This window comes from Peromyscus eremicus, chromosome X (assembly GCF_949786415.1).
Source record: "Peromyscus eremicus chromosome X, PerEre_H2_v1, whole genome shotgun sequence".
NCBI classification, from domain to species: Eukaryota; Metazoa; Chordata; class Mammalia; order Rodentia; family Cricetidae; genus Peromyscus; species Peromyscus eremicus.
This window is the reverse complement of record NC_081439.1, coordinates 25,190,316-25,204,508: the sequence shown is the minus strand read 5'-3', so window position 1 is coordinate 25,204,508 and position 14,193 is coordinate 25,190,316. Positions and strand designations below refer to the sequence as shown.

Sequence of the window (14,193 nt, the reverse complement as noted above, 5' to 3'; positions counted from 1 at the left end):
TGCCTGCCCAATCCCAAGACTGCTTGCCTCCTTCTCCCTGTGGGGAGAGAAAGCGCAGATAGGTTTGTTCCAGTGAATGCTTGACATCTTGCTCCCTCCAGTCCAAAGCACTGCTACCAGGCACACAATTTCTGCTGTGCATACAGCAGCACTAGGAAAGGAGACAATACAGTTTCACCAGGGACCAAGAGACGTGGTGTTGCCTGTCTCTTCGTTCTCCTTTTCCGTCCATAAACCATCATACGTGTTACCCCACAGCCTAGACAACACAGGTAGTTCCAGGAGGACCCGCAAATGGAGACACAGGGGCTAAACAAGAGCTGAATACAGGGAGTGTCTATATGACAACTGAGCCCTAGAAGGTTCCCCCAAAGATGGCTGCCTGGGAAGCAAAACCTTAGGGCTCCTTCTGGAAGCCCCATTATATCCACAATGGCTTATGTGTAAGAGGATATTTTAATATATTTTAGAATCGCTCATACATGTAATTGCTATAGGAGAAAAGGAATATGCTCCTCATTTTACAGGTCAGGAAAGGCCCAGATGTGTTATATAAAATAGATAACACGGCAAGCAGTTTTGCCTGGCTCTGGCAGTGGTACCCGTCTCACTTCATTGAGATGATTGTGGGTAATGAGGGAAGCTTCTCTCCCTAATGAGCACTTCGCTATGCCACAAAATAGATTGCTAAGTCCTTTCCCACAAGGGGAAAGTGAAGAACTGTGTATGGGAAAGGATGTATTTGCATCGGTGTGGAGTGGGTATGCGCAATCGGAGGAGTACTGAGATATTGCCATAATCTAAAACATAAACATAAAACATAAAGATAAAAACAAAATCTTCCTCTGTCTAGGATGTTAAAACCTGAAGCTACACCAGTAGAGTCACTGAATTGAGTTACATGTTATCCTTACAACCTGACTCTTTAGAAAACAAAAAGATTGAAGAGGGAAATGTCATGGTGCTAAATTAATAACAACAATTCTCCCCCTTGTTACCACAGCAGCTGCAAAAATACGGATAAACTCTTCATTAAATCTTCAGTTTGAGGCAAAAATATAGTGACTTAGCTTGCAATATTGTGACTTAAAAAGTCGGGTTTCGGTGATTACATTTTGAGACTCCCGTTAACAAGGTCTGTGGCATTTGTCTGTTTTCTTTTAAACTTGTGTGAAAAATGAAAACTAATAAATAATATCCCTGTCCATAGTTGTCAAGAGGATTCTGTAACAACATGCGACATGTGCCGATAGAGGAGCTGGCGTAAGTGCTCAGTACTATTAGCGCTGTCTGTGAACCTTGGAAATACAGTCCCAACAGGACTGTAAGCGCCGCAGGAAGCACAGCTGGTCTAGCTCCCCCCACCCTCTCCACCTCCTGCCAGGGAAGACACAATAGCCAGCTCTGTGCTGGGTGTGAACGCAAAGGTGATCCCCAGGCTTCCTGCCTGTAACCCCGAGAGCGCAAAAGCAAGCTCGAACACAGCCCACCGCCTTCCTGAGCTTGAGAGAAAACAGTCCAAGCCTTCATTGAGGCGTTTTGTTACCTCTTTGCAGTGCTTTCAACCACTGAGCGCGGCTCTCCTCGTTTGATGCATAGACATAGAGAAGCCCATCTTTATACACAATCTGGAAAGGAAAAAAAAAGCAGTGAATTTTGATACAAGTGGTTCATGGTTCAGTCTCGTGTACCTGTGAATGTTTATGTTATCAGAAATAAACCCTTTTTTATATGACATATACTAGCTTTGGAATTATGTGAAAAAACTACAGGTTTTTAAAAATCTTCCATATCTCGATATGTTTTTATGTCAGAACTTGGGAAAAATCATAGCAATGAAGCATGGAACAGTGGTGAATATTAAAGCCTCATTTGGGGTGCTCTGGACCAGGAAGTATTATCATATAGTAAATTACATATTTCTTAAGATTGCTCTGGTCCATCTTTCTAACCAGTATGCAATTCCTTTCCTAATTAGAAATTAGAAAATCTTTAACTTCTGTATCCTTAAAAGCTATTTCCAGAGATGGGACTTCCTTTCCTTTGCTATGCCTTATTGGGCAGTTGCCCCACGTTCTGGTCAATTTCCAGTTTCCGTTTATATTCAGGAAAGCTATGTCTCCTTGTTATGTCAGTCTGTCACACATCTCGCAGCATCTCAGACACTCCACACTAGGTGTTTTCTTATCCCTTATGACTATTGTTTATGGGGCTGGAGAGATGGCTCAGTGGATGAGGAATGCAGGGCCCACTCCTGTGCAAGCCTGTAAGACCACTGCTCTGGAGGTCACAGACAGGAAGATTATTGGGCTCCAGGGTCAGTAGGAGATCCAGAGTCGAGGGAATAGGTGGAGAGTGATAGAGCAGAACACCCCGTGGCTTCTTGCCTCTACACGCAGGATACCCCATGTCCTCCTCTTACAATCACAAGCAAGTCTGAAAATTACAATGCCCTCTCCAGATCAGGCTTATTTTACAACTGGAAAACAACACATACCACTTATGAAAGATCTTCTAGAAGCTGGGCTCGTCCTACTTTAATATTTTTACTTTTATTTATATATGATATATATATCAGTATATATGATATTATATATATCATATATATGAGTATGCCATTTTTTCTAGCAAATGAGCAACTATACTCAGACATAAGCTGTGATATATCTTTATGACTATTCAAATGCAAGTAGTGGGCTGGGAAGTCTCTAGGCAAACCTTTATGACTTTGGGTAGCCTCTGTGTTCCTGCTGTGTTTGAGGTTGCCTCCATGGGCACCCTCGTCCTTGGTTTTCCCCAACTGGCTGATCGTTTTTGTAGTAGGTCTGATTCAGCTCAAGCCTCTTCACAAAGGCATTCTTTGTAGCATGAGAATGTTTAAAATTCTTTAGGGGCCTATGGGGCCAGAGAGATGGCTCAGAAGTAAGGCTGCTCGCTACCAAACTTGACCTGATTTTGATTCCTCGAACCCACATGGTGGAAGGAGAGAATTGACTCCTACAAGCTGTCCTCTCATTCCACATTCATGCTGTGGCATGTGGGAGCATGTACACACACACACACACACACACACACACACACACACACACACACACGCACGCACGCATTAGGGTGGGAGACACCCCCCCCCCACTAAACAAATAAACACTAAAAAGAAAGAATTCTGGGATTCTAGGGCCTGTCAAGACACCTAAGTGGTTAAGAGCACTGACTACTCTTCCAGAGGACCTGGGTTCAATCCGCAGTACCCGCATGAGAACTAACAATTATCTCTAACTCCAGTTCCAAGGAGACCCGACATGCTCTACATGCTGGCAAAATGCCCATATATATAAAATAAAAATAAAAATCTCAAAAGACAGAAAGAATTCCTTGGTGTAAAATTAAAGTTGGTTGACATAGTACATAGCGCCCTTCCCAGTGCAACAGCACCTGCTTCCCCAGGCTGGTCTCTTTCATTCCCTTATTTCAGCCTTCAGTGCCTCAGCACTTGCAGTGCAGTTCCGCTGCCACCTCCGACTTTGCTGGCTAAGGTCTATTTGTCACCTCCAACAGAACATTTCCCTGGCATGTTTTAGTGAGGAGCAAAGCACTGGGAATGTACTGCATCAGCCTCCATCTTAATACTCACTCTCGCTGTATTATGATGATCTTCTTTACCACCTCCTTGGAGGCAAGTCAGAGCAGGGTTGGAACTTAATCCTGCATAGCTTGCTACTTGCAGTTACCCAAGAGAGAGAGACACCCCACTAAGTTCCATAAAAGAGATGGGTAGAGCTGAAGCAGGTCACATCCCAGTAGTTTACACTCTCAGCTTGCTTCCCCTCCCTCTGAGGGAAGCAGATCGGCCACGAGGGTTCTGCTAAACCGCCAACGCCCACTTGGGAATATTCCAAACATGATCATCCTCTCAAGGGATCGTTTTGCAATATTTTTATTTTCCTGGGGATAGGGAGTTAATACTAGAAAATAGTAGAGAAACCGTCCCCCTTTTTACCTGAAACGGGTACTGTCTCTCCACAGGTGTCTGCTCCTCGAGGTTGACCTTTTCCACACATCGGATTTTCTTAATTTCTATCGATCCCTTTCTGCTTCCTCGTTTCTGAATTCAAAAGCAAACCAGAAGCTATGTCATGTTGGTGTGTCACAGTGAGCAGGGAAAAGCGTACAGCTAAAGTCAGTGTCTGAAGGGAGAAAAAGGGGTGTGGAAGCCAACCGAGATGCATGTCCTGTGGCTTCATGGCTGTCACCGTCATATTTCTAAACTATGCACACATGCACGTGTGCTTCTCCAAAAGCAAGTATCTGAGTGACAGTTTACAATCTTATCTGAGAATCATGTAATTTTTTTCAAACCACCTGCCAAGTGGTTAATAGAGAAAGCAAGGTTTAATGGCATGAAGCAGCTTCATGTTGTTTCAGCTTTTTGATGGCATTTTGGTTTTTCTGCCATGATCAAGTTCTCAACAGCACAGGGCTGTTGTTATTTCCGCTACTCTTTTAAGGCAGCACTCCTCACCCTCAGCACTGTTACTAACATTTCAGGATGGGTAACTCTTTGCTATGGAGTATGACCTGTGAGCTGTAGGGTATTTTAGTAGTAGCCTCAGTCTCTATCCATTGGATGCCAGAAATGCTTACCCTCATGCCCCCAGAACTAGTGACCGCTGAGGTATCTCTCGTCATTGTCCAATGTCTCTCGGGCAACCAAAATTACCTCAAGCTGAGAAGCACTGTTCTAAAGACGTATTGTGATTGGTCTTAGTAAAATGAGGAAATATTTGCCAAATCCTTTTTCTTGAATCATCATACTTTGGTTAAAGAGAGGCAGCGTAGCACATTGATACAAGCTGATCTTTACTCTTAGCTAACAAACCTGCTATTCTTACATTGTGATCAAGTACTTTGTGGAGACTCGGGGAAAAAAATAATAACTAGCACAAAAGAAGGAAGGAAGCCTTACCATTTTGTCATATTCGTAGTAGGAAAGGCTTGTTTTGGTTAAAACAAAAAGGCGCTCCTTGTAATTATTGGGTGACATTTTCTTCTTTTGCTGTGACCTTTTGAGAAGCAGTTCTTCTAGAATGGACTTGGTATCCATGTTGTCGTCCTAAAGAAAAGAAAAGAATTAAAATGATGGCGGTACCTAGCTAGGTTTGGGGAGAATAAACATGCCAACTTCTAAAAAGCAGACTGATTTAGGATTATAGAATAAACCACATACCACTCATCGTTTTCTGCGGCTTTTGTCCTGAGTTTGGAAGTATGTGGGTTTTCTATAGCATTTTATGCCTTTCCCGACTCATGTCTCACTCTGTATCATAGTCACAATTTTTGCACCCCCTCCTGACCACTTATACACATCCATTCTATACACATCTATTCAATTGAATAGGAGAGGTAAAATCTTTTAAACTGCACTTCAGGAAGCTCACCATGTATTAAGTAACTCATCAACTGAAATTTCCCTCCAAGCCTGTGGCCAGTGGTTTCGTCATATTATCCAAATCACCACAAAACACTGGTATCATTGTAAGGGACATTCAGCACCCCGGAACATGACATAAGGAATTCAGATATGATCGACAAGATCAAGATTAAATCAAAGGAAGAAGGGGGTGGAAAGGCAACAAACATGTTGACAAAGGAGATTCGAAGGAACAGCAGACCGAGCACATTTACAAAGGAAAACCTTCTCACTCCCCAACTATGGGAAACATCTAAAACTTAAGGTATTTAAAGAGAAAAAGAAATGCATCAATTCTCTCCTTCCACTAAGACATGACAGTTTTAACCCTCTCTGCGCTATCAGGTCTGATCAGAAAAGAAGAGATGTTTAGCCGTGGGCCTCAGAGATAAACTTCATGTTCTTCTTTGCTTTGTGAGACTGCACCATTATTTCAAATCAGGTTCCCAGTCATTCTGATCTATGATGCTCTGAAGATAATCAAGTTTACTCACCTTAAACACCGTGGAGCTGAAGTCGACGTATGGGTCTTAATTTTAACTCTCAAGCTGTAAGCAAAAAGTCACTGCTCTGAGGCACCATCTCTCATGTTCTCCCTGACTATGCCAGGGCCGTGCATTAAAAGAGAAAGTATTTGCATCCTATTAACACTCTTGATCAGGAAGCACCAGCACAGACATTGTTTCCTCAGGTTGGAGGCAGGTGCAGGAGCAGAAGCAAACCCGGCCGGTCACTAGCAGGTCCTTCCTACTAGCCCAGAAGTATGCCACAGCAGGTAGTAGATGGAAAGGGAGACTAAAAACACAGCTAAGATTCCATAAATCACCACCAGCCATTCCTCCTGACATGGACCACACAACTCTAAAAGTGGGAATTAAGAACAACAGCTCTTTAAATTTATGTACCTAGGTCAGGAGACTATGATTATTGAAAACGTTCGCAAAGGCATGCAGGAGTTGGGGGAAGGGAAAGAATATGACCAAAATATGATAAAAATTAAGTTAAATTTTTTTTAAAAGATGGAAAAATACCAGGCATAGTGGCACATGCCTTTAATCCTAGCACTTTAATCCCAGCACTTGGGAGGCAGAGGCGGGTAGATAGATCTCCATGAGTTTGAGGCCAGACTGGTCTGTATAGCGAGTTCAAGGGCAGCCAGGGCTATGTAGTGAGACCCTATCTTCAATTTCTTTCTTTCATTTTGTTTTCTTTGTTTGTTTATTTATTTGTTTGTTTATTTATTTATTTATTTATTTATTTATTTATTTATTTATTGTTGAGACAAGGTCTCGTTATGTAGCTTTGGCTGTCCTGGAACTCACTCTGTAGACCAGGCTGGCCTTGAACTCACAGAGATCCACCTGCCTCTGCCTCCCTAGTGCTGGGATTAAAGGTGTGAGCCACCACCGCTGGACTTAATTTTTTTTTTTTTTTTCGAGACAGGGTTTCTCTGTGTAGCTTTGCGCCTTTCCTGGATCTCGCTCTGTAGACCAGGCTGGCCTCGAACTCACAAAGATCCGCCTGCCTCTGTCTCCCGAGTGCTGGGATTAAAGGCGTGCGCCACCACCGCCCGGCCAATTTTTTATTTTTTTTTTTAAGAACAAAAGTAGGAGTAGTTTCTTTTGAGCAGCGTGGACATTGGTTTCTTTGGATGACAGGGCAGAGGTGAGGTTAGGGTTCAGGTGACAGGACCTGAGTAAGGAGGTGAAAGTTCCACAGGTTTTCCTTCCCTGGTAAGATTATTTCCTATATCCAGCAGAGTCTATGGCAACAAGAGAATATTCTTGAAAATGCATGGAAATTATGAAGTGATAGTTTTATGTTATTACCCCCAGGGTAATCAAACACAGGCATAGTTACAGCATACTTTCATATCATACTCATAATTCTACCTTAAAAACATTAGAAGCTCTGCCCAATTTTCTCATATGTGTGCAGCTAAAACAGTATTTCTCAAGGCCACCTACTACCTTAGCAGATCCGATCAGAGGACCGCTGCAGATCCGATCAGAGCCCTGCTGCAGATCTGACCAGGGCACCACTGCAGATCCGATCAGAGCCCTGCTGCAGATCCGATCAGAGCACTGTTGCAGATCCGATCAGAGCACTGTTTTAAACAAACAGGACTTCATGTCTGGGGTAGGATGTAGTTTTTCCCAGCACTGCAGATGATGATTTGCATACTGTGATCTTTATCAAGATTTCATGCACTTTACATTAAAGATGGGGCTGGAGGAGATTTTATGTAGAGCATTAAGAAGAATAACAAAATCCTCCATGTACTAGAGGGAAGAACAGGAAGTAGAAAGGAAGGCTATTGGGTAGTTACATTCTACCATAAATTTCTAAGAGTTTACCATCCTTCTGCATCAGACAAGGTAAAACTAGTCAAATTTCAGCATCATGGTTCATTCAAACCTGTCTTTTGTGAATGTTTTTTTTTCACTTAAAAATCACATGATACGTGCTTATTCTACAGAACTGAAAACTCAAGCAGGCCAAAGAAAACGACAAACATCTCTCTAGATTCTTTCTTTTCAGGTATGTAGGCATACATGCTTACTGTCATTAAGACAGGTTCACGCTCTGTTCATGAGGATCTGTCATGTGCGATTCTTAGGTACCAGGCATTTGGAGTCATGTGTCTCTGAAATTCGATTCATGAGGGCCAGGCCTTCAAGGCTACGGTCCTTAAGGTGGGCTCTCGGGTCCTTTACAGACCAGAAGAGCCCTGTTTTGATGAGTCGCAATTTTGTCATCGCCCGATTATTTCTTCTAACAAACTAGCATGGTCTGTGGCCAGTGCTGGGCCTTCCCTTCTCCCTCTCCCCACTTCCTTCCCCTCTATGGACTTCTCTAGCTCCAGGGCGTCTAATGCCCCTGGCTTTGTGAGCACTGTGCTCATGTACACGCACAGAATTCAAAATAAATCTTTTTTTAAATAAGGAGTTTGATTGTGGTGTTCTCCCACATTCATACCTCGTTTTTATTTGTCCCCAACTCCCCTCCCCCAATGCTACCCCCTTGCATTCCTGCACATAGAGTGCAGAGCTCCCCTTTGTTCCCCCTCCCTTTAGACCTCTTCTCCTTCTTTCATAGTCTCCTTTCTAATCTCGTGGCCTACACATATGTATGTGTCTTTATACACACATGGACATAGAAATTTCAATCTAGATTTTGCATGTAAGAGAAATGTGGTATTTGTCTTAGTCTGTCTTATTTCTTTCATCCTTCAGTTTTATCATTTTTCTGAAGATGTTGTAATTTCATTCTTTGCAGCTAAATCGAGGTCCAAACTGAAGGAAGGCCTGTGGCCCCACTTTCTACAGGAAGTGATACTTGATTAATTTTTAGAAATGCAGCGTCTCCTCCTTCGTATTGGGATAGCAGTTAAAGAGGTCTCAGGCACTCCTGTTGAGTCAAAGGCCTGTTCAGTGACCCGCAGCATCTGCTATGGCCACCATCACTGAAAGGAAGTTCAGGTAGGAAGCAAGAGTTAAAGAAGACTCTTTCACAATACGCTGACACATGAAACCTGCTTAGTATTAAACAGAAATCTATTTCCATACAGGAGTGGGTGGGATCTGACAGGACTCTCATAATAACCACCCACATAGAATAGAAACATCAATTTGCTTACCAAATAGTCCATGCTGCCTATTTCCATAAGCATATCAAACTACACAGAGGGGAGGTAAAACCAAAACCTAACAAAAATAAATACAATGAAACCAGAAACTATCATGCTAGTAATTGCATATATAAAAGCTGCATGTTGAATTTGTATGGCTCACAACCACATGGTTATTTAAGATTCACAAGGAAATGATCTTGTGAGAGTAAGTGCAATGTGGTAGTTCTGGTTGGCAGGTCTGACCTTCAACCCAAAAGATGTCTGACACTGAGTGACTGGTTCCAGAAATAAATGTCACCTTTCCGTGACCCTGAGTGACAATAAATACATGTGAGATAGGTTTCATGACTAAATGATATGTAAGGGCGTTATGCAGCAGTAGACTCCAAAGGTTCAAAGATTATGTGATTGCCATTTGCTGGCTGTAGCACCTGGAACAGGCCCTTTTCCCTTCTGTTTTATTGTCCTGATTCGTAAAATGAGATCTGTTAGAGCCCTCTTGCATGAAGCCACTTAAATGAAATACCTGGCATGCTATGGGCACCAAAGTCAAGTTTTCAAAAAGGGCTATATGGGATGAAAGAACTCAGTAGAGCCCATTCATTTTACTATAAATAGCCTGAAGAAGGAGCAATTGAAAAGAAAAAGATTATTTTATTTTAAAAAGTGTGTGTGTGTGTGTGTGTGTGTGTGTGTGTGTGTGTGTGTGTGCAGATAGACATGCTCATGTGAGTATGGGTGCCATCGTAGGATCCCTCTGGAGCTGGAGTTGCAGGCAGGTGTGAGCCATCTAATGTAGATTCTGGAAACCCAATTCAGGTCCTCTGCCAGACCAGTACAGTATACACTCTTAACTGCTGAAACTTCTCTCCAGACCCAAAAGAAAAATCATGAAAGTTATTATATGATGGGGGACATTGATAATAACCTTGAAGTACACAAAAACATTTTAGTAATAATAATCCTTGCCAACATTCAAGGGCTCATTGTATACTAGGCACAATTTAGGACATTTCAGAAATGTTTATTTGTTGGTTATAATCACCCTGGGTGATGAGGTATGACACACAGCCAAGAATAAGCTATTGTACCTCCATCCTATTAGGCATGTCCCGGCACAACTAATCCTGTGCCAGGCTGGTGTTGGAAACTTCTGTCCTGCAACAGTCCTACCGTAGAGTATATTGTAATTTCAGTCCCTCCTTACAGGTGACAAAGCCGCAGTAGAAAAACAAATTGCCCAGTTGTAATTGACATTATATTGGTAAATTGTCAGGTGCTGTTCAAGCTTATTGAAAGTGGGTTCTGCGAGTCAGTTGACCTCCTCTGTCTCATATTCAAGCATGTTTTATCTAGTGTTCTCCAAACTCCCTGTCCTGAGTCAGCCTGGCTCCCTGGCTCTGTAACAGAAAGAGGGAAAAGCTGTAAGCAACAAAGGGTATTGGCGCACGCCTTTAATCCCAGTACTCAGGAGACAGAGGCAGACGAATCTCTGAGTTTGGGGCCAGCTTTGTCTACAGAGTGAGTTCCAGGACAGTCAGGGCTACACGGAGAAACGCTGTCTCAAAATACCAAACAAAACCAACCAACCAAACAAACAAAAACTTGTGTTCTCAAAAATAGCTAAAAGATAAACAACTTCCAACAGAGGTTACCATTGTTTATCTCAAGGTATAAAAATCCCTGCAGTGGGACTGGGAAGCCAGAAGCTCAGAGGGAAGACTCTCAATGAGAAACTCCAGTCGCTTTTTGCTAGATGTTAGCCTCCAACTTGATGTTGCCAACTTCGTTTGCTCTCTCCACTGGGCTACTCCACTTGTCCCTGTTGGCTGTTGTGAAAACCCTGCTTGCTGACGTTTTGCTATCTATCTATACTTTGCTTCTGTCTATCTGCCGCTGGCTATTTCTTTATTTTATTTGTTTGTTTGCTAAATTCTGAATAAACACACCCATTCGAAACTGCAAATACAGCTTTCGTAGATCATTCTCGAAACTACGCGGAACACCAAGTCACACTGCTAATGTGTTAGAACTGGGATTTGAATTCTTGTTACTTAGCTCCACAGTCCACATTCTTGATGAGGATACCAGGGATAGAAAAGAACATGGTCATTGTGCGATCTAAACCTGAGACGACTCTAACCTAAACACAAGAAGCAGCCACTGGATGTGAAAGCTTAGAGTAACCCTCAAAATCACTTTTACTAATGAAGTACGGAGCCATAACATTGTAAGCAACTTTGCCCAAACTACAAACCAGTGATCCAATAGCCAGGGAGCTAGATTCTTCTGTCTTGCCTTAGACATGTTCATACCATGGCACTGGACATACTCAAAAATAATTGGGCATGGTGGCACATGCCTTAATCCCAGTACTCAGGAAGCAGAGGCAGGAGGATCTCTGTGAATTCCAGGCCAGCCTAGTCTACATACTGAGCTCCAGGCAAGCAAAGGCTACACGGTGAGATCCTGTCTCAATAAGAGGAAAGGCCAGAGTCGGGGAGGGGCAGGGAGACAGAGACAAAGAGACCCAAATGCGCCACGGGTGTGCACACATACATACACACACACACACACACACACACACACACACACACACACACACGCACACAGAGAGAGAGAGAGAGAAAGAGAGAGAGAGAGAGAGAGACAGAGAGAGACAGAGAGAGACAGAGGGAGGGAGGGAGGGAGGGAGGGAGAGAGAGAGAGAGAGAGAGAGAGAGAGAGAGAGGGGGGGGGAGATCGATCTACATTCAACCAAAGCTACTGACTGTTGAGGGAACTAGACATAAATATTGGTCTAATGAAACCAGTGCAAGGGACCTTTCAAGAGAACTCTCAGAAAGACATGACTTGGAAATAATCATTCAACAGGCTCCTCAAAGCAGTGTTAAATAGTAAAACTCTAGGCTAGGGTGCAGTATGGAAGAGGTAAAGAATGCTTGTCCACCATGTGCAAGGCCCTGGGTTTCATCCTTGGCTTTAGAAACACAGAATCTATAGATGGATTATAACCCACATTTTGAATGCTGGTTAAAAAAAATGCAGCCTTGAAAGTGGGAGTAAATGGCAGGTAGTGAAGGAGGAGAGGAGGAGACAGGAAAGACGAGATGTGTTAAATGGGCCCAGCGCACAGCTCTGCTTAACGGAAAACTATTTCCTGAAACGTTCAAGGCGGTGTTTTTAAGGCTTTGTTCTTTAGAATGGAGAGCTGGGGCAGCAGTTCCTTACCCTTTACTTGCTTCATTGTCTTATTTTACATGCCATTTAGCTATAGATTTTGATAGACTGATTGGTGCTAAGATAGTAAAGTGATAAATGTATTGGATGGGCAGTGGAGAGAAAAGACTAGGCGGGAGGAGGGAGGGACTACAACTAAAGACCGGGCAGGGGTTTGAAAGAGAAACTAGACATCCCCGTGACAACTTTAATAGTCAAATATTTGCCCAAGGTCCTGTTTATCTTTCTGCTAAACAACTGAATACAATCCAATGGCAAGCTTACACAAGACCAAGAAGTGTAATTCAGAATCAGGTGAAGTGGCTGAACAAAGCTTATGATGCTGCCTCTCAGCTCCATAGAACCCAAGTCCCTGTTTCACATGGTACTGTGTAGGCCAGAGAGCTACAGTTGATCTTGGCTCGAAATAGACAGAAACAGTAATGTCAACACTCACATCCTCAGCATTTTGGAAAACCATGCTTTAACTGCTCCGAGATAAGCTTATGAAAACAAGGCATCTAGGGGAGATTTTATTCTCATGAAGAGAGAATTCCAGTGCTATTTCTGTTGGAGATCATATTTGCTTTGCACATGAATTCATCTTCTGTGCCTTCTAGAGCATTTCTAAGCTACCTTTTCTTATTCTAAGCAACCTATTCTTTTTTTGCCTCCCTCAGGGGAACTCCCTCTGGGCATCTTCCTCAGGAGAAAAGTCAAAAGTGGTAAATGGATCAGCTGGCATCAGTTTAGCATTTATTACTGTTTAGCTGTGCAATGCCCTAGGCAAAAGCGTCACATATGGATGGGTTCAAATCCTGGATGTATCTCTACGCAACCTGACCCATTACCTAACCCTGCCAAACCTCAGCTTCCCCATCTGTAAAGGGAGTAAAAACAATAGCTGTTTTGAAGGGTTTTGAGAAGTCATGAGAAAATGGCAGCACAATGCCACGCACCTTAGGAGCTGTGCTTTCTCTGGGCTGCTCGGTACTTACGTTGACAAATAGACCACAGCACAGTCAGAAGACTGAATGAAGGCAATGCCATGCTCCTCAAAGACAAAATTGCCCTTCTTATGCCTCACCCCCAGATTTTTTTTTAATGGATTCCAAGCAGCAGTTCCTTGAGTTTGTTATAGGCCCTATCTGGGGACTAGTTAACTTCAAATCAGGTTGAATCATCCTCGATGGGTGGTACATTTGCACTCCCATAAACACTTATCCAAATATGTACTGGAAGTGACTCTAAGGGTGGTCCACTCGTCTGATAGCATTCATACCTCCTGGAGCTGCTTAGAAAGCAGACTCTTCCCGGCAGCTGCCCACACTAGTGCAAGCCACCCCCATTAAACCCAATGGACCCCAACAAAACGGCACAAAAGCAGGAGGGATCCTTGTTCAGAAGAAGGCCTTCAGAGGGAGTGAGAGGGGACTAAGAGAGGGCAGTGGAGGCTGAACTAAGTAAGTACTTGATCAAAATACCTTGTATACACGTATAAAATCATCCAAGAGTAAACTACAAATGTAAAAGGCGCAGCTGGGTCTGTTCCCACCCCACACCTAAACCACAATCTGCACTGGGGACTCGAGAGCACACTAGAGTTTTCAGGTGCACTGAAATTTAAGTCCACTGAAATCACGGTAGCTAATGAGAACCTTTCAATTCTATGGTTGTGGGAGCAAATGGACAATTTGCCTCCCACACTTCTATTTCCACCATAAGCATTCTTGATGTCAGATTTAGGGAGACTTCAGGAACCTAAAAGTAAACATTTGTAGCTGAAAGAACATGAGGAAAATATAAAGAAAAGAAGTATAGCTAAAAACAAACAAACAAACAAACAACACACATACACACAAAATAAAACAAA

General features: G+C 43.0%; 1 protein-coding gene across 1 annotated transcript in view; it reads right to left on the bottom strand.

The window, feature by feature from the left end:
* Window positions 1-14,193, bottom strand: part of Bmx (BMX non-receptor tyrosine kinase) — a 58,358-nt gene that overhangs the window by 43,662 nt on the left and 503 nt on the right. The window contains exons 2-4 of the mRNA XM_059250313.1: window positions 4,964-5,110; window positions 3,998-4,102; window positions 1,547-1,628 (exon numbers count right to left, since the gene is read on the bottom strand). Coding sequence (XP_059106296.1) covers window positions 1,547-1,628; window positions 3,998-4,102; window positions 4,964-5,110 — 334 coding nt within the window. The remainder of the gene's footprint in view (window positions 1-1,546; window positions 1,629-3,997; window positions 4,103-4,963; window positions 5,111-14,193) is intronic.